This window comes from Sparassis crispa (genome assembly GCF_003851025.1).
Source record: "Sparassis crispa DNA, contig_000004F, whole genome shotgun sequence".
Taxonomy (NCBI): Eukaryota; Fungi; Basidiomycota; class Agaricomycetes; order Polyporales; family Sparassidaceae; genus Sparassis; species Sparassis crispa.
The window spans coordinates 273,831-293,499 of NW_020939751.1; the positions used below are offsets into that span (position 1 = coordinate 273,831).

General features: G+C 52.6%; 6 protein-coding genes and 1 non-coding gene across 7 annotated transcripts; 6 read left to right on the forward strand and 1 right to left on the reverse strand.

Moving 5' to 3' along the window:
• Positions 1-237: 237 nt before the first annotated feature.
• On the forward strand, positions 238-348 carry SCP_r0500860 (the record flags this gene model as incomplete). The annotated part of the gene is made up of 1 exon (XR_003546571.1): positions 238-348. It is a non-coding gene; the product is annotated as a 5S ribosomal RNA (ribosomal RNA).
• Positions 349-899: 551 nt separating this feature from the next.
• Positions 900-5,424, forward strand: SCP_0500870 (Condensin complex subunit 3; the record flags this gene model as incomplete). The annotated part of the gene is made up of 20 exons (XM_027758155.1): positions 900-1,209; positions 1,257-1,431; positions 1,483-1,671; positions 1,735-2,189; positions 2,244-2,588; positions 2,642-2,796; positions 2,851-3,024; positions 3,076-3,204; positions 3,263-3,403; positions 3,461-3,583; positions 3,637-3,768; positions 3,832-3,956; positions 4,008-4,108; positions 4,169-4,278; positions 4,341-4,558; positions 4,634-4,741; positions 4,806-4,892; positions 4,947-5,078; positions 5,138-5,230; positions 5,283-5,424. 20 exons carry the CDS (start codon positions 900-902, stop codon positions 5,422-5,424), a joined length of 3,444 nt encoding a protein of 1,147 aa, XP_027613956.1.
• A 2,325-nt stretch (positions 5,425-7,749) lies between these two features.
• SCP_0500880 (hypothetical protein) lies at positions 7,750-9,132 on the forward strand (the record flags this gene model as incomplete). Its single annotated transcript, XM_027758156.1, has 6 exons — positions 7,750-7,890; positions 7,952-7,981; positions 8,042-8,206; positions 8,733-8,777; positions 8,835-8,921; positions 8,974-9,132. 6 exons carry the CDS (start codon positions 7,750-7,752, stop codon positions 9,130-9,132), a joined length of 627 nt encoding a protein of 208 aa, XP_027613957.1.
• A 433-nt stretch (positions 9,133-9,565) lies between these two features.
• On the forward strand, positions 9,566-11,290 carry SCP_0500890 (hypothetical protein; the record flags this gene model as incomplete). The annotated part of the gene is made up of 5 exons (XM_027758157.1): positions 9,566-10,094; positions 10,148-10,408; positions 10,460-10,650; positions 10,702-10,960; positions 11,013-11,290. The coding sequence occupies 5 exons, from the start codon at positions 9,566-9,568 to the stop codon at positions 11,288-11,290; spliced, it is 1,518 nt and encodes a 505-aa protein (XP_027613958.1).
• Positions 11,291-12,373: 1,083 nt separating this feature from the next.
• Positions 12,374-13,351, forward strand: SCP_0500900 (hypothetical protein; the record flags this gene model as incomplete). Its single annotated transcript, XM_027758158.1, has 2 exons — positions 12,374-13,028; positions 13,086-13,351. 2 exons carry the CDS (start codon positions 12,374-12,376, stop codon positions 13,349-13,351), a joined length of 921 nt encoding a protein of 306 aa, XP_027613959.1.
• Positions 13,352-13,766: 415 nt separating this feature from the next.
• On the forward strand, positions 13,767-17,969 carry SCP_0500910 (predicted protein; the record flags this gene model as incomplete). The annotated part of the gene is made up of 15 exons (XM_027758159.1): positions 13,767-13,856; positions 13,913-14,070; positions 14,121-14,225; positions 14,326-14,448; positions 14,503-14,626; positions 14,682-14,852; positions 14,908-15,064; positions 15,113-15,391; positions 15,444-16,196; positions 16,249-16,356; positions 16,417-16,563; positions 16,625-16,705; positions 16,758-17,294; positions 17,348-17,585; positions 17,636-17,969. 15 exons carry the CDS (start codon positions 13,767-13,769, stop codon positions 17,967-17,969), a joined length of 3,405 nt encoding a protein of 1,134 aa, XP_027613960.1.
• Positions 17,970-18,594: 625 nt separating this feature from the next.
• On the reverse strand, positions 18,595-19,562 carry SCP_0500920 (Maintenance of ploidy protein; the record flags this gene model as incomplete). The annotated part of the gene is made up of 5 exons (XM_027758160.1): positions 18,595-18,866; positions 18,917-19,044; positions 19,098-19,191; positions 19,260-19,489; positions 19,540-19,562. The coding sequence occupies 5 exons, from the start codon at positions 19,560-19,562 to the stop codon at positions 18,595-18,597; spliced, it is 747 nt and encodes a 248-aa protein (XP_027613961.1).
• Positions 19,563-19,669: the final 107 nt, after the last annotated feature.

Here is a 19,669-nt window from a genome sequence, read left to right on the forward strand (position 1 = left end):
ACTGCGTCGTGAGCTAGACACACCATTACGATACTTACATGAGACAAAGCAGGTTCCAATAAATAAGAGCAGTATTGAGCGGCTTAGCGGAGGGTAGATGCCGGAGCATAGTTTGACGGAAATATATTTCTGCAACGAGGAATGATAATCGAGTGGCAAACTTGTGGTGGAAAGCTGTGGGTTGCGAGAGTTCTTTTTCTATGCTTTATATACTTTGTCGAATTAGGATAGATATCCACGGCCATAGGACCTCGAAAGCACCGCATCCCGTCTGATCTGCGAAGTTAACCGAGGTGCCGCCCAGTTAGTACCACGGTGGGGGACCACGCGGGAATCCTGGGTGCTGTGGTTTTATTTTGGGGACCTCAAGCTCAAGTTTAAGATTCTCTCTATTTAAGACGAACTCCTTCCTATGGACATGGTATTCTTGTGTCATATCGTGAAGGTAGCATCACCGGGAGGGTAATATCGAAGGCGTGCACAACACAAGAAACACAACCAAAGTTCATCTTAGTACACCATGCTAGAGACCCATTAAACTGACCAGATTGGATATTGAACTGCATCAACTTGAAGCAGTCTGTGTGGACCATCACGTCTCACGTGTGACAAGTAGGGCGGTGTGCGGTGGGCTCGGAGCGTCGGTGATGGACATGGAAAGATTTGGAAGCACTCTGATGATAAATTACAGGGTGGCAGATGTGAATGAATTCAAGATGACCTGCTAGCTGTGTCCATTGCCGACGCCAAGGCGAGGGTGAGTATACACGTGTAGAGTCGGACGCGTTTGTATTGTCACGGATCACGTGTTCTGCGCGTTGCGCGTTGAACTTGCTCGGGCGGTTGGCCGGCAGGGGTAATACGCGTTCGTCGTCGACCACGACGAGCAACTGGTTATCATGCCCGCACGCACAGTCTCTGATTTAGAAGTTCTTCCACAAGCTATAGCCAGAATATTTGACCAAGCACAGTCTACCGCAGCAAACCACCAGAAGAACTTCGTCGCGCTCTACAAACTCCAGACCGATGCCGCGACACACACAGAGCCCGTGCAGAACGGCAGGAGCATCAAGCTCGTTGGTGAGCGTGAATTTGAGGACGTCATGCTTGACATGCTGGCGCGTGTGCTGCCGATGAAGAAGGGCGTGACGGTGGCCGACAGGATCATGAAGTTCGTTGGAGGGTATGTCAGATTTATTAACGAGAAGGGTGAGTAGATAAATACCACGCAGGCAAATTGCTCACTTGCGGTTTAGCTGTTGAAGAACGCAAGAGGAAGGAGATGGACGAGGACGAGGACACCACCGCGTCCAGGTTCGTCACCCGCGTGCTCAAGTTCCTCCTGAAGGGATGTGTTGCGAAAGATAAAGTTGTACGTTTCCGAGTCGTACAGTGCATCGCGGACATGATTCTGCACCTTGGAGAAATAGAGTATGTCCTTCTGATCTCCTCCGTGTGGCAATCTTACAACGTGCGGTACAGTGAAGACCTCTACCTTTCTATGCGCACCAGCCTCCTAGAGCGCATACGGGATAAGGAGCCTCCAATACGAGCACAGACGGTGCTCGCGCTCTCTAAACTCGCCCCGTCCGAGAACATCGCCGAGTTGGAGGAGGACGAAACTAGCATCCAGGAATTGCTTCTCGACACACTGACATATGACACCTCGGCGTACGTGATACAGTGCTGTCGTTCCCTCTATTTTTCCTCTCAAGTCTTTTTTGTCTGTTACAGTGACGTCCGGCGCGCCGCCCTGGTGAACCTGCAGCTGAACGAGGAGACGCTCCCACACATCCTCGCGCGCACACGCGACGTCGACACAACCCTGCGGCGGCTCGTCTACTCCACTGTGCTCGAGCAGCAATGTCTGCCCGACACCGATGCAGGCATTGGCATCGCACACCCCCGCGCTCTCTCCATCGCACAGCGCGAGTTGATCGTCCGCAATGGGCTGGGGGACCGCGAAGAGACCGTCAAGGCCGCGGCAGCGAAGCTTGTCGGTACGTGGGTCGATGTCGTCCGCGAGAGCGCGGCCAAAAGCGAGGCCGGCGAAGACGACGGGATCCAAGCGGACCTCGTAGCGTTCTTGAAACTGTTCGATCTCATGGAAGGCATGCAGATTGCCGAGGACGCAATCTCACGTGTATTCGAAGCCAGAGTCGATATTTTTGACAACGTACAGTTTAGCGGTGAGTGCTGCATGGGAACGTAGTTCTGAAGGGTCCTTATGCGTTTGTTGGCAGACAATTACTGGACCTCTCTAACGCCAGAGAAGGCATTCCTAGCGCGCGTGTTTGTCGACCACTGCATTGTCACGAAGGATGACAACAGGCTGGAGTCTGTGCTTCCAGTCGTGACCGCGTTGGCCTTCCGAATCCAATCAGCATACAACGAGCTGCTGGAATACATCCAAGAAGAGGAGGAAGAGCAGCTCCTGCGCGCAGGCATGGACGACGATGACGACGCGCATGAGAAAAGAGAGGAGCAGCGGATGGACCGGGAGTTTGTCATTGCCGAAATGCTCAAGACCGCTGTGAACCTCGATTATGCAGATGAGATCGGGCGGAGGAAGATGTTCCAGCTCGTCCGTAAGTACCTTATGTACACTTCTCTGATGCTGAGCTTAAATCGTGCTCCGCAGGCGACATGATCTCCCAGGACGCGTTACCGGAAGGTCTGGTTGCACGGTGTCTCGACGTATTGAGGACCCTCTCACCGAATGAGCGCGATCTCATTCGCGTAGTGGTAGAAGTAGTTCATGAACTTAGAGATCCCACAGACCCGGATGACGAGCCTGTGAGTGGGCACCACCTCCATTTCAGCTTATGTCTGACGTCCCATGGTACCTAGAGAGAGATCAACGATGGTGAAACCGACTTCGGTGCTACTCCTGCGACCGTCAAGACTGTCCGCGCGCTGCCCAAGCCCAACGCGGAGATGTCACCGGAGGAGAGGGCAAGAGCGGACATCGTCGACCTGCGATGTCTGTCTCTGTGCATCGGCATGTTAGAGCGGGTGAACGGAGTATGTGTTTCCCGCTCTCTCCTTAGTCGGCTGGACTGAAGCACCCGACAGACTTTCGAAGAGAACTCGACGTTAGAGGGAATACTCGGAGAACTGATCGTCCCTGCCGTCAAACGTAAAGAGTTGATTATGAGAGAGAAGGGCCTCGTCAGCCTTGGCCTGTGTTGTCTGATTGCACGAGTGCGTCAAGAATGGTCATCGCTGGTCATCATATGCTGACCGTCCGTTCTCGGAGCAGCGCATGGCGTTGAACTCGTTCCAGCTCTTCCTCGGTCAAGTCCAATCCGCGCCACCAGTGCTCAAGATTCATGTTCTTCAGATCGTATTTGACATTCTCATGGTGCACGAGAGCGACTTCCTCGCGCCCGGCAGCGCCAACGTGCGTCTTCTGTGCTGTAACTCTCCTGTGCGTGATGGATAGCTGACGCGCTCCCAGGCAGAGCGCATCGTCGATTTCCTCCTGTATCAGCTCGAAAATGAGGAGTCAGACAAGGTGCAGGCCTTGCTTTGCATGGGCATTTCAAAGCTCATGCTTTCTGGCATGATCGCGGATGACCGAGTCTGTATTCTCATCTAACGATATTTGCACCCCGGTGTTGATACAGTGTATAGATGCTCAGGAGTCTTATGCTGATCTATATCTCGCCCGAGACCTTGCCGAACCAAGAGCTTCGCCAGTGCTTGTCGTACTTCTTTCCCGTCTACTCATATTCGTCCCCTACGAATCAACGTCGCATGCAGAAGGTGGGACTCTCCAGAAATTGAAGCCACAAGGAGAATACTGAATGCTCCTTTGTCGTCGACTAGATCTTTATCCCTCTGTACGAGCAGCTGGTCAACGTATACAGAGACTGGGACGGTGACGAGGAGATGGTCAGCCCGGCACAAGTGGGGCTTATGTTTGTGGACTGGACAGACCCACAGAAGGCCGCGTGCGTGTCATTGTTCCGTACAATATCGCCGCGCTGACGCACTTGATGCAGCGCTGTCGCTAAGGGTGTACAAGGTATCTCTGCGGACGAAGCTATTCATGTCGATTTTGCAAGCGATATCGTGAGGGCGTTATTCAATAAGGAGCTTGAGAGTGCGCGCTTTCCCTTATTATGCGTTGGTGATGTCCTGTCTTAATATTTGTCGGGGACAGAGGACGATATGAAAGGTCTGTGTCAAATGCTGGGCAAGCTCCACATACCCGAGGCTGTGGACGACGACAAGATTCGCACTCTGAAGTTGCTCACGCACAACCTGCGCTCGGTACGAGACCCCGTTTATCCATGGTCCGCTTCCGCTAATCCTTCTTCTGACCCGTCAAACAGCGCCGTCCACTCCGCGATACGACCTCCCACAACGCCTTCATAAAGTTCGACAACACGATCTCGAAGAAGTTCGAGAAGCAGCTGGAGGACTTTAGCGAGGACGACTATCGCCAGCTGGAGTACCTCAAGGAGCTCTTCGAATTTCTGGATGAGATGAAGGCCGAGGATGGTGACGAGGACGAGGACGTGAAGATCCCGCAGAAGACTGCCAGAAAACGGTAGGCTGCCCTATATTCCCTGCCCTAATTTCCACATACTTCTTGACTTACTAACGTTGTCGTTCTTGGGCGCAGACGATCTGAGAGCATCGCGACAGGTTCAGCTGCCAGTGGCCTCGCGTCCGACGCAGATGACGTCCCACCTTCTCATGCCCGCAAAGCCAGTAGTAAGGGTAAATTGAAGTGAATACACACTTCTCTTCACATGGTTGCTTGGATGCAAAGCTGACTCGCTGCCATTTGACAGGAGACGCCGCCTCTCCCTTTCCGATGACGAGTCTGATGAACAGACGGAAGCTACGCCACCTGCGCGCGTCATGCCGAGGCGTTCTGTGTACGTCACGTCATGGTGGAAAATTAGTGTTGTACTGATGAAATGTTCGTGCAGAGCGGAGAAAACCAGGAAGGCAGTGGCAGTCACCCTCACACCGAAGAAGGAAATGGACAGCGATTTTGAAGACGTGACACCTATGCCTTCTCGGCAGCCGAAAAAGCGGACAAGTACAGCGGCAAGAAAGAGGTGCGTCCCTTCGTCCGTGTGGGTTCTTCCTAATGCTGACATGACCGTGGTGTATCCAGTGCTCCACGTGACCCGTCGCCCCCCATTTCTATACACGACACGACGGAAGACGAGGCTCCGAAGAGACGGAAGAGCGCACCTGCCAGGAAAAGGTGAGAGCACTTCCTGACTGGTTGCTGATAACTAACAATCCTTGAAACACAGTGTTCCCCGCCCCGCGTCGCCACCGATATCGATACACGATAGCAGCGACCCAGAAGGAGATGATGCACCTTCTGCGCATGCCTCTTTCGCCACGAACTCGAGTGATGAAGAGGAAGAGGAGGAAGTGGCGGATATCTTATGATGGGGTATTTATGCGTGTTAGGCATTTATCTTATTTGAACGTCGCTGTTGATCTGTAACGGGCTGTATACGAGTTTATCTACTTTGTTTCGGTTACGAGCAACCATAATACCAGGTGAAATACCAGGTGCAGGGGTGCATTGATCCTGAGTGAGCATGGAAGGCTGCCGTCGTCGAACCAAGGTCGTGCATATTACAGCCGTTTGCAATCTTCTAACATCCATCTTAGTCGCGAGCGCGTTGTTTGCCCTTGTGTACGCGTGTGGGCGCCTATCGCGATCGAACTATATCACCTGCTCCACACGTAAAAACGCGATACGCCCTCGCGTCGCGCAGTGTACCGCGAAAGATAGGTCGCGAGTGCGTCCGACTCCGGAGACGGCGAGCTTGCAGTATTTATGCTATCCCACGGACGCCGTATCTGAAAAATGTGCAAACAAATTGAGCCTGGACTAACGTTGTCACGACTCAAAGAGTCAGAAGTCGAACTGCAAAGACGCGGTTGTTCATCACGACCGTGGAGGCAACCCACGCCCGAGAACGAACCAGCCGCAGTACTTCTGCCGTAACCATGGCGGACTGACGATTTTTTCCACTCCCTCCGAGGTGGGGCAAGAATCCGGGGTTCACGGAAATCCAGTCCAACGCATTTGTTGTGGTTCTAAAGAGGGGGGGGGGGCTGGCCGTCCGTCGCCCGTCTAGCTGAGTCCCCCGGAGCTACAAGACTGGTGTGCACGCCGCCGGGGTTCAGTCCGGCTGGCCGTCCAGTGACACGGCGGCTGTTCAGAACACTGATCCTGAAGACGGGCGCCGCAACAAAACGTTCGCAGTTAGCGTACGGGGAGATGGTAACCGTGTCCCCGGGAAACCCGATGACACCGAGGGGTTTGGGAGGGGCTGCCATGAGAGAACTACGTCAGCCCAAACGGTTTGGCAGAGGGTGGCTCAGAGACTTACAAAATTTTAATTTGAACAGCGCGACTTGCGCTCGCGTAAAACAGTGCATTTCATAATCTTGCAATTCGAGTGGTTGAGAATGCTGGTGGCGGTCCGCGCAGGTGAGTTGCAGCATGGACACCACGCGAATGCGTGCGATATGAGAGAAGTCATCTACCAAGTCAAGGTCTCTAAATTCAGCGGACAACAGCAGAGCGAGCCAATTCTGAAGCATATCCTTTGCGTGGACGTGAATATTGAATATTGACCGGTGATTGGGCATCGCAGACGCAGCAATAAGATCCAATCCATACGTAAAGGCGCACAAGCTCAAGCTTCAAGGTTGACCAGTCATTCTCTCGAGCGGGGCGCGAAGTCGGGTTGGCCGATAGACTTTACGCAGCCGCACGCGCATGCTTGCCAGAGGCCCGAGCTAAATAGAGACGGTAGGCGAGGCCAGGAACGGTGCCGGTGCGATGCGGCAGGCTACTGAGTCTGCGGTCTGTGTGTGCGTGTGTGTGAGGAGCACACAGTCAGCATGACAAACATTTGTCGTAAACCGTTGGAGCGGGAAGTCTGCTCGAGATAAACACAGATAGGCTGGCGGACGCCGGGGAGGGGTGGGATGCTCATTTCCGCGTCGAAGACGCGACGCACCAGGATTAGCAAACTAGTGATAGACGGGCCGTGGACGGGCCTAAGACAGGGATGATGGAGATGCGAGGTACCCCAGTGCTGCAGCAGCGTCAGATTTGCGTAAAGGCGCATCAGGCTGACAAGGGTGATTAGGAAAGCCATTATTATGCTGCCAGGTTCTGTGTCATGGTTGACGCGAGGACATGGGGGCTGCTGGAGGAGGAGAGGGTGTTTATGGCAAGCAGCGGATGGAGAGAAGAGTGAGTGCGGCTTGCATTCCGCGGCCGGGGGATGTGTGCGATACGGTATCGATCCTGTGTGATGCATCTGCCGGGCCATCCTGGTGGCGGTCTGAGGCTGCCCCGTGCTTATGATCCCGTCGCCTCCCTCACTCATAGGGATCATTTTGTAGTCTGCCTACGGGAGACTACCCCGTGCTGCCCTGCAGCCTCAAGTACGTTTGGCATGAGAGCCTCCCGGACTCTCCCGCTCTCGGACGGTTTCCCCAGACCTTCCAATTCACGGATGTCTTCGCAGGGACGTATGGATGGTTCTACGAGTTTGGAGGAGGAGGTATGTATATATACTGAGCTCCGTGCAGAGCTGCAGAGTGAATTCTTCCTTGCGCAACTTGAATTAATTTCATTTAATTATTAATAATTTAATTTCTGGCGACCACTATTCTGCCATTTCGCCGACCGGTCTCATCCGGAATTCGGCCAAGCTTGACACGTCTCTGCACTCTACGACGACGATGGCCTCTCGTCTCGGACGTCGATTATTGTCCCTGGTCGTACGGCCGCCTATCCGCGCTAGCCGCGGTAGTACCGGCGCGTCGAGAAGACTCATGAGCACGGCCCAGCACAGCGAGCCAGGAAGTGACAAGCCTTGGATAGTCAGTGTCTTCTTTGGAGAAGGTACCCGTCCTCCCTGCTAATTGTCTTCGATCGAATTAGATTGGTTCTGCTTTATTTTTCGGTCCACTTGTATGTTTTATTTTTTCGTCGGCACCGTAGGGCACGAGCTCACTAGTGATCTTCACCCAGGCACTCTGGCTGCTGATCCCTACGGTTAAAAAGGCGGACGATTCGTCACACGGGCACAACCCGTCGCACGGACATGTCCCGTCCAAGACACTGGTCCCTGTGAAGGATGACGAGGGCACTGAGGTCGCTGCTGCGGAAGTACAGACGACCATGCAGGATGCCTTTGTGAGTTTTGTGTCTGACGACTCATAGCAGTATGTGGGCAGTCACTCGTAGTCTTTCCTACTTTCGCGGAATCACATTTGACCTCGTCTAGCCTCTGAAGGGTGTATCCCTGCCATTCAATGAGGTTTCTATGTGATGTATCTCCCTAATGCCGCAACTGCAAGATGGCCGCGCTATGCAGAATTCACGCGGGTGTTGATCCAGTTGTAAAGGCCTTCGATTAGCAGTGTCACTGCACGGAAAATTGAAACGACGGGGAGTAGGCACGGTGCGAGGTTTTAGATGTGTCTGCAGTCTCCATCATCGTCGAGCATTCTCTTCTATCGTCCGTTGCGTCCAGTGCAGTAATCCATGAGAAGTCTGCTTTGGCCAACGAACACCAGGCTGAGTAAACTGCCTTTTAACCACATGGCGAAGAAGGAATCTCGGCCAAGGGTGCTCTCTGCTCTTCCGACAATCGCTTTTCTTTCTGCTTGTTGCAACGTGGGGAGCTTCTGGATACTTTGGCTGACGCACGACTCGACAGAACACTGATTCTCCGAAGGACGCAGAGGTTGCTGAGGAGCAGGCAGTACGTCGTTGTGTTTTCGCCAGGATCGCTCTATGTTGTACTCATAACGTCCACCAGACTACCGAGCAAGTCGGCCCTGTCGCCGACAGCGAAGGTGAGCAAGTCTCAGATGGCGAGATAAACTCATCCACACGTCAGGCAATCGTACGTTTTATGGTACACTACTGTTTCTGCCGAGTCGCTCACTCTTTTGCAGGACCAGGATTCTCCCAAAGACGTCCAGCGCACGGAAGCGGAATACGCTCAGGCGCAAACCTCCGAGACTGTTCACGAGCAAAAGGGCTCAGAGGAATCATCTAAAGATGCTCCCCAGGACGACACTCAGAAGGAGGCTGCGGCCGAGTCCAAGGAGTGAGCTGTTCCGTAAAATATATCAATTATATACAACACGGAGAAAACCATTTAGTAAACTTCTATCTGGACGCGAGAAACAAAGGCGCAAACATAGTGTAGCTACGGTCCTGCTGACCTATAGCGCGCATTAAATAAGTCATAAGTGCAGCCGCCTGACTGGCTCGAATTGCGCACAGCAAGCACTACATTACTGCGCAGACGTTGGCTTTCTATCCGATTTCACGACTTTGTATATCTGTACGTAGAGTATACGTAGAGTAGTCAACCGACATTCGCGTTCAGCTTGTGCACGGATTCGAAAAGTTGAGCAGTCGGTCGATACTGTCTGCATTCGAGGCCAGCCTTGGCAATGAAAGGCGCCCCCTCTTTCCCTCTCCCGATAAGTCGGCCAAGCTTCCGCAGACTGGATCTGCAACACGCTCGTTTCTCCAACGATGTCTGGCAGTCCACGCTCCTCGACGAGCGCGGAATCCCTCAGTTCTGGTCGACGTTCCCCCATTGGCGGCTTCGACTCGTCCGCGGCGCTCATCCTCGAGCCAGACGTCGAGGACACTACCGAAAGCCACCCGTTCGACTTCACCAGCGACGATGAGACCGACGACGATCTCACGGAACAGACAGACCGCTTGTTGTCTTCCTCGGTGCCCCCGCTGTCCTCTCTCACCGTCTTCCTGTACCTCCTTTCACCGTTCCTGAAGCTCGGAGCGTTCCTCGTGCCCGATGCAGGCCTCCCGTTGAGATATGGCATCCCTGTCCTGCTGTTCTTCGCCGGCCTGTCCGCCTTGACTCGTCAGATTTGGTACATGCTTGCCCGATACGTTCGCCGTGCGGACCTGGAGGAGATCGTACTGCAGACGTTTGCTCGCGATAGGCGGAAGGAGGGTACACGTTGGCTATTGCGCCAGCTTGTACGATTCGGTGTAGGACTTCTGCGAGTCTTGATAGCTGCACTGTACTTGAGAGGTGCGTTGGCTCCTTACCCGCCCACGACGTATGACTAAATGTAACGCCCTCAGCTGCGGTGGATGTCCTCTTACCTCTTGTACCTGCGACCTTGGTCATCCCGCCCAGGGTTTTACTGACCATCATCCTGGCGGCCGTGATTTGTCCTATATGCTTTGCACCATCTCTGGGAGCTACTAGCGTTCTGTACGCTTCGTGGATATCTGTAACCGCTTATGCTGCGTGGTTTGCGTGTACGGCGTATGCACATGCAAAGGGGATGCTCGTGGTTAACCCGGGTTCAGCGTCATTGGGAATACTCTGGGAAGGATCGTGTACGTCCTTTAATACTATGACGACATTGTCCACAGCTGACAACGTAGCAGCAATTATTGCCTTTGCGTTCTCCACATCTTCAACCATTCCGTTGTATGCTGCCCTGAAGGGCACAATCCAAGCTGCACAAGATCGGCCGAGACGGTCGCAGTCCTTCAAGCTTCTATCCGTGCTGTCCATAGGGTTAGCTGCACTCTGTATTTTTCCACTCGTATTTTTCCAATCTCCTGCCAATTCTCCGGTAAGTGCTATGTGTAGCGGTGTCATTGCGCAGCACCTCACATCCTCGCAGACGCTTCCCACGGCGACACTCAAGATTCTTACTGCGCTTTCTAACGCCGTAGCGCTTGCACTATCCTTACCGGCCGTATTGATTTCCTCCCCACCTCTCCCTATTCCATTCTCAATTCGCCACGCGACAAATTTCCCTCTTTCTAGGTCGTTGTTGTATGCCATTATTCTTTGTTTATCTCTGCTCCCACGTTCCCTGTCGGGTGTCCTAAGTGACTTTTTGCTTGTGCTGGCGTTCCTGAGCACATACATGTTACCTGGTACGGTTTCACTGTTTTTACGTTGTATAACATTTTCTTACCGGCCGCACAGCATTCATCCACATCACATTGCACAATTTTCGGGAACCCCTCTCAATCATCATCCCCCCGAGTACGCCAGTGACGGCGGCTTCCCCCTTCACCCCCGAACCGAGCTCTGCCATGAGTGACTCGCGACACGACGAGCTGCTGCAGCGCAAGGAACGCACCTTACAGCGGCGTAGGCTGGGCAAGCGCATCATCTGGGACCTCGGAGTCTGGCTGTTACTGGTTCCCGTTAGCGGCGGAGGCCTTGTATGGGCTGCTGGCAGAATTGTTGGGAAGTTCTAGTCCCCCGCATACGCAATCGTGGGACCGTTGAATTATATGCTTCTTATTTTGTGTGCGTTTCCTTTGTACATTGGGCTTCTGCGGGAAGATTTTGGAAAATGTATCAGTAGTACCACATTTGTACGCCCGTCTCTCATGTCGCTTTGTAGTCCAGTGCAGCTGCGTACGTACTTGACAATTGCCACCGACATTTTTTTGCGTGCATATAGCTATCGTTGATTTGACGTGGCAGTACCGGCCGCCCGCAACAAGCATTTTCAACTTGAACTTGTCCCGCTCATCTGCATCAGGCCTCAGATCTCAGACTCTACAACGGCACGTCTCTATTTCCTTTCCTTTGGCGACCGCCTCACACCTCAGGAATCCCTTGGTCTCATTTTGAGTCATCGGGGTGTAAGTTTCTCAAGCTTTTCCAACAGGACCTGAAGTCTCGGTGCGGATACATACATATCCAGATCTCTGGATACTGTCAACATCTCATCTCCTTTCTGTATCGCCTGCATAGACGTGGAAAACGATCCTGCATCCTCCTCTTCGTGCACCTACTAACAAACCCCTGGACAAATTCAAGATGAGTCTCAACACAACCGCCACCAAGTCATGGAGTGCCCCAAAATCACCTAAAGGAAGAATCCATCCAACGGACGTTCAGCTCGTCGCGCTCAGCAACATCTACAAACCGTCGGGCTATGCATCGAATAAGCGAACTCTCTCACAAGGTGTTGAAGAGACCGGACTGTATGTTCTAATTTAGCTCGTCTCTCTGGCGTCTGAACTGTGGGTTTCGGGTGTCTGAATAGACCAGAGAAATGGATCCGAAAATGGTTGGAACAAAAACGCCGGTATTCAAAAGTCAAGAGCACGCGTGCAGACGAGGAGATATCCACTTCTGCTAAACTGTCAACTCAAACAAGTTGTGCTGCTGATTCAAATCAAGATTCCGCTGTTCACGTTGAGTCAGACCACCACCACGGAACGTACTCTTCCGTCATACGTCGAGGACACTTCCATTCTTTGGCACTAGATGGTCTCCCCCACGCTTCGTCCTCTAAGGCGTATGTGACGGGACCTGGTTCTTCCTTCATGGTACCCTTTAACGCCTCTTTCCGGAACACTGTGGCTCCTGCTGAGCTCTCCACTGCATTGTCTCTGCCCTTCCAAAACGAATTGCAGTTGCGCTCTTTGATCCAGTCTCCTTCTCTGGGTTATATTCCTGTTGCTTTCCCTATGACGTTTGTACCGATGGATATTCAAGGAAGAGAGAGCTCCAGAGCGGCTCCAGATCATTCCGTGTTTCCCAGCTCTGTCTCGCAGCCTCTGGTCCCGATTATACCAGCATTCCCACTCTATCCCACCCAGGCGCCTGCTACGGACTCTCACAGCTCCAACATGGCCTACCTTTCCCAGCTGCTCTTTGAAGCTTCTGACCCTGTCCCTCTCGAGGCTGCCCGTCCCTCTGAGCTCTCGGGCTATCTCACTGCGCTCGGCCAGCGGCCGGCATCTGTCATGTCTTTCGACCCGTCCATGTTCTCTCACTCTACCAACGTCCTGGCGAATGAAAGCGTGAATTTCATGTATCATCCGCCGCCGGTTTCATTCAAGACGCGGTACTCGGACCTCGCCGCGCTGACGAAGAGGATACGAGCGGCGTTCGCTGAGAGTGTCCACCTAGCCGAGCGTGGCATGGATGGAAATGCGCAGAGCCCGGTCGTCACGCAGGCGCATATGTGGGCTTCGGGCAAGTAGCTGGCTCAGTTGGCTCTCCTTGACGTCGCTAGATACCGTTAATTTTCAGGATCGCAAGATATGGTTAGAATGTCGTGCTCGCACAGTCTCACCGAAACGGCCTGCCACGCTGGTCCGTACACGCAAATTCAATCCCCCTTGCTTGATAACAACGCGCTCCGAGACGAGGATACGGACGATGAAGAAGAGCTGCTGACTCCCTCTGGCGATGTCTCGCTCTTCTTCGACAGCGTATTGGACACCAGTGGCAGCCAGGCAATATTCGAGAAAACTGTGGAGTCGATTGGCCCAGTCAATGTGGCGGAAGAAGCATGACTGGCTAGAGGTAGGTCGTCGCGGCAATTCACCTATTCATAACTGAATGGTTGCTGCGTCAAGGTTTGAGGCTTTCTGTATCAATGCGGATCCGTTAGCTTATTTATGAGCCACGCGTGTTGCCTTTCCCTTATCATCATAAGACCGACCACAATGTTATTGCACTGTTCTACGTCGTGTATTATTGGCCTATTTGTGCGATGTCTACGGTGACAGAATACACGCGTGACCGACGCGTGACGAGACGCGCCTGTGGCTCAAACTTTCTCACGGCAAGTTGAACTCGGGAAGCGAAGGCACGCTGTTCTTGTTCCCGCTCCTAGTGCATGTCGTCTCAGTGATAGCCGTCGTTGAGGTCCTCTCCGGCTTTGTCTCCCCCTCCCCTCCAACGTCCTGTAATTATACTCTGCTCGCCATGGTCGCTCCTCAACCACCTCAAGAAGCTACTGACATTTTCTCTATCTCTGATCAAGTACTGGCTGATAGGCTACGGTTCATCGAAGAAGTAATGGACCATTTGGCTGTGAAACTTAGTCGGCGAGACTTATCTTTATAATTCAGATTGGTTTTGGAAATTGGGGCAGCGTTTGGTTATGTCGCCCCAAGCCAGACCCTGCGTCGCCGTCGCACAGCCCACACGCCATGCGCGACACCAAGATCGCCGTGAAGCTCGTACACCGCTCCAAGACATCCACCACTGCTGCTCGCGTCAGATCATTGTATGGCTTACTTTTCAAAGTTAAGTTCCAAGAATTGACGATATTCGCAGATGGAATGAAATGAAAGTTGTTCGAACGTTCAAGCACGAACCTCATCCTTCGATTATCCCTTTCTATTCTTTCATCATCACCCCATCATATGCTTTGATTACCATGTAAGTTTCTGTCAGTCGGACACGTCTGGTTCTGGCTTTCTTGCCGCGTATATTTTGGGTCTTTATTGTGATATGGCAATGTTGCTAAATTACTTCGCAGGGCGTTCCACCCACGCCTCATTCCGGTCGAGGTTCCGGAATCGCATGCGAAAGACTGGTTCCATTCTTTGCTTTCAGGTATTCAGTTCATCCACAAGCGCGGTGTAGTTCACAATGATATCAAGTACGTGCCAAGCATACGCTCCATTTTGTTCACTGATGTGATTTTCATAAACAGGCCTGCCAATATTCTCCTTTCACAGGACAATGTACCTGTTCTCATTGATTTTGGCTTTGCAGAACGATACGACGTTGATACGTCCAATGCATTCCACAGCAATCTTTCGTACGGAACTCCGGAGGTGCTTCGAGGTATTGTTAATGTAAGAACTGGCTGACAACATAATCAATTCACAGTATCTTTCACCTGAACGTGCTCGAGGTCTTCCTCACGACACGCGCAAGTCGGATATCTGGTCACTCGGAATCACATTCTTCGAGGTCCTGATAGGACGTACGCCGTTTGAATATTCAGAAGGTGAGCAGTTTTCTACCAAGGAGGATCTGGAGGAGTATTGGAACCGTACAGTAAGCATTTCGATGTCTTTGGGACATATTTGATGTTTACATAAAACGTCTGCAGCTGAGCGGCAAATGGGTTGGCAACTGGAAGATGTCCAAGGGCATGGAGAACCTACTTCTCAGGATGATCCTCCCCAACGCCGATCTTCGGTGCACGGCGTCAGAAGCTATGACTGATAACTACTGGTCGCAGAGTGAGATTCTCATCCCGAACTCTCGTGAGTATTCGCGTCCAGAAAATATGAATGTACGTAACACATGAATAGGGAAAGCAACAACCTCGCACGCGCCTGCACTCTCCCTTGGACTGGAGAAGGACGTGTCTAAGCTTTTTGACATTCCACCCTGGTCTCCACGAGCGCAGAAGGAGAAGCCCAAGACGGAGAGGGAGAAAGCTAGGAAGGTGGAGGTCAAGGAGAATGTGACACGTTCGTCCGGCACAGGTCCTAGGGCTATGCACCGGAAGGCCGATCGTCCAGCAAGCGCGTTGCAACCCTTGCATCATTCACGTTCGCAGTCCCAACCAAGGGTGCAGGTCTTTGAAGGTATGTACCAAATGGCTTGACCAGTGAATGATATTCACATTGGGACGAGCAGCGCGCGGCGTCAGCCAGACGAGGAAGAATGCCGCTATGCCGTCTCTACTAGCCACCCTTTCTCCCGTGAAACACTCTCCCCCTGCTGTGCGAAGGATTGTCTCGAACTCGGCGGCGGCAAAGGAGAACGCTCCGCAGACGTCTCAGGTCAAAACCGCGAGGATGACACGCAAACCACTGGGCCCACGCAGCCCCACTCCTCCAAGCTCCCCGGCGTCGCAGCATACGCCAAGTATTCATTTCAAGGACAGGGAGAATTTGGGCGTCCCTGCGCTCGAGAAGGACAAGGGTTCGCGCAGAAGCCGCGTGTTCAGGGATCTCACGGGCATCAACCGGAACGTAGAACCCAACAAGACTGAGAAGAGGGAGAACAAAAGCTCCGTGCGGGATCGCATGAGGGAGTGGGAGAGGGAGCGCGAGCGCCTCAGGGAGATGGAGATGCTGGAGGAGAGACTGAAGGAGGCAGAGGAGGAGCGCGAGAGGGAACGTGAGATGGAACGTGAGAGAGAACGCGGGAGAGCGCTGGAAGAAGAGAAGGATCGTGTCCGTCAGCAGGAAGATCGCGAGCGCGAGCTAAAGCGTCAGCGCGAACTCGCAGAGGAGCGCGAGCTTGCGCGGGAGCGTGAGGACTTGGCGCGAGTGCTGCAACTGGAGAAGGAGCTCGAAGATCCCAAGGTCAGACTTGGAAAGTCGAGGTCTCTAAGTCCTCCTGACAGCGCGTTGGTTACTCCACCGCTGAGCCCAGTCATCGAAGGTGAGATATATTCAAATGCTTAGGACTTCAGCTGACAATCTCGGAGTCGTAGATCCTTCAGAATGCAGCTGGCTCCCTAACGAAGTGTACTCTCGCTCTGGCAACGAATCTGGTATCAGCCTTCTGAAGCAGAGTCTGAAGTTGTCTTTTGGGATGTTTGGTGGGGTTCATACTCGCGCGTTACGCTGTAACGCTTCTTCTCAATCGGTTTGAATTTCAGACAAGACACTCAAGCTGTACAGGTCGTCGACGCAGGCTCTGGGAAGGTCCACTCCCATGTTGATGCTCCTTGATGAAACTTCACATCGCGAGCCTAGTGGCAGCTTGAGTCCACGAGCATTCGTAGGCGATGAGTTATCGAGGTCAAGTGAGTGTCTCAAATCAAGTGGAACATTACACGATTTCGAGCTGATAAACGCGCCATGTAGCAAATTCTTCACTGCCGAATGACGAGATGGAAGCTTCGACCGAAGTTGATCGCATGACTCTTTGGATACGCAGCGTCGAGAGTGTGTAATATTTTTTATTGCTCTACCAATTTCGAACTAAGCCATACTTCAGAGGTAGTCGAGGATGCCCGGCAAACCTTCTCAGCGTCCACCAGCAGCGACGTGCCACCTCCGGCACTACCTCTCAGCCCTGTGTCCCGACGGGCATCCTTGACTCGCACTAACCGGTCTTCACGAGTACCTCGCAAGATCCTGGCGGCGAACCATATCTTTGTTGACGAATACGACTCGTCACAGATGGATCAGAGTATGACATCTGTTGGCGGGACTACCGGGTACTTCACAGCCAATGCTTCTCGAGCCAACGCGAGCAGTGTCATTGACCACACTCTGCCCACTATTCCTTCGGAGGAGCTCAGCCGCGTCTCTGGAACCCCGGCGGTGCCGCAAACGCCTTCGCGGAGAAGGCGAGCTACTGTTGCGTCCATTTCACCAGAGCCCACTAGCAAGAAGAAGATCAGCCTGGAGATCAGTGTGAGTTCTTCGCCTTCGAAACTCAAGGAGAAGTCCAGGTCGCAGAATGACCTCAACCATATCGGGCCAATCACTCCTGTGGCGAAGTTGGAGTTCGAGCTTGGACGGGAGAAATGTAAGTGCACTGCATCAGAGTATTGTCATGCGCGCGCTGACCGTGACATGCAGTAGTTTCGCCCCCACTTCGTCCTCAGAGACTATCCGAAGTGGTGGATAAGAACATCTTTATCGCCTCTTCCCCTGCTTCCCCTGTGCCAACGGATCAATCGGGTAACCAGCGCGACAAGTCGTTGGACGAATTGACGTCGTCGCCTTTCCATGTCGACCCTTATCCTCCCAGGCCTCAGGCGCCTGCGAACATCCTTGACACCCCCGCTCGGAAACACATTGAAGGCGTATACGATCGGTACGTTCTTTGCATATAAAATTCGTAATTTAACTGATGTCGGGGGACAGATTCCTGATGTCCACAGCCGGAGTGAAACGCATGGGCCGCGGATACCAGTCTGATAACGTAGGGCCTGTGCTGAATGTGCCCCCTCAGAATGCGACAGCATACAAGCGCAACCAGAAACTCTTTCATTCTTCGCGGCGTCCTATGCCTCCTCCCATTTCCAGTGACGACATGCAAGCATGCTCTGTCGACGAATTCGGCGTCGTCATTCCACCTATAGGCAAACGACCCCCTCCTCATGACACCAACAAGACTACCGTTACAATTGTCCGTAAGGCTTTCAAGGCCATCGTCTCAGGGAAGACCGTGTCCACAAGATTCTCCAAGGCTCTCTGATAGTGCACCTGCCTTCCTTCACCTATCCGGTCCATCTAGTAGATCCGGTATCATTCGTTCACTCCGCTACACGCCTTTTCGTTGACACTAACGCACACATCATCTTTAACTCTGGACTTCGGTATATTTTGTCCCATATTGCATATATCCCTGCATTCTTGCATCTCATTCGCATTTCGCACGTCGTAGGCATTGTTGCTCGGTCGCTCTCGTGTTCTCGTCATATTTAGTGTTCATGTTTTGCACGATCGGTTACGCATCTTTACGAATCTTGATGTAGAATTTATTGCTAACGCTTTGATCATGCTCATGTACGCTGAGTCGGGATGAAGCTATTGGGTCTGTGACCCTTACCAATAAACATACCTTAATTCTCCAGAGCCTCCTGAGTTATATCGATCATTGACCTGGGCAAGTTGCAACTGAGAGTGCAATTAGTATTGACAGCCAACCCGGTGGACGGCAAACAACTCTCTGTCCCCGCCATCCTAAAGTGAAGCCGAAAACATGGATTTCATATGGTATATACGACGAACCAGTCGCCTCCACTTCTACTTGTACAAGCGATCCCGAGTAGCGCTGCTCTCGTGCAGCGGATAACCGTGCAGGTATAATAACCCATACCTCATGACTCCAGGATGCCCATCTCCTTCCACTTTTCCAAGAGCGCGCCGACGCCCACCGGGGAGTTTGACTGGCCCTTCACGTCCTTGATGTCCAACAGCTCGTACTCCTTGCCAAAAGCGAGGAAATGAGCAAATAGTGAGTTGAAATGCGGCTCGCTGCGGAGATGGAGGATCTGCGGATAGTGCGCGTGGTAGAGATGTGCGAAAACACGCAGCAGTTGGCGATAGATGTGCTTCACAGTGGAGGGAAAGTTCTGGGAGAATTCGCGACCTGAATAAAAGATTAGACGCAGTCGGAATGGACATAATTCAGTCACGTACCAGACTTGGTAGGGAAGACGGTCTCGTCGTCAAGCGAATTCTGCACCCACGTCATTACATAGTCGATGTATGTGGGGGCAGGGAGTTGAACGCTCTTGCGATCCTGGTTGACCCATGTGTAGCTGAGCCTGATTGACCCGATAGCCACATCTTCAGAGAGATTACAGGAATAGTAACTTACGTGGGCCCGGCAGCCATCGTCGGACATGATTGTTGGGTACAGCACTCAGCAAGCACCCCGTAGAACTGGTTGAGATTTTGATAAAAATCAAAGACTGAAAAGGAACACACAAAGCATGAGATACAGTCCCTCCAGGAATGCGCGGGTAGCCACGACACGCACTGTTAACCGCAACCCACTCCATGACGTCCGCATATTTTGGCAACATGACTATATGCTTAAAGTTTCCCTTAACGAGAGCCGCGTCTACAAAAGGGCTGGAAAGATAAAGCGGTCTAGGAACTGATGTATGTGTTACTACAGCGCCAGGCAGATTCTCGTTTGAGGGAAAACTGGACGACGTGGGTGTCGTCGAACGTCTGGGAGGGCGTGGAGCACGCGTCATTGATCGTCTGGGCAGACAAGTCAGAATATTTGTTGCACAGTGAAGCGATGCACATACCCTATCGAGTTGAAGAACGACATCACGATCTACGTTTGATGCGAGAAAGATATTCGAGGATGGAGTTTCAAAAGAAGTTCAGAAAAATCGTATAGAACAGGTAAGTAAGTCACATTCAGCAGGTGCAGGT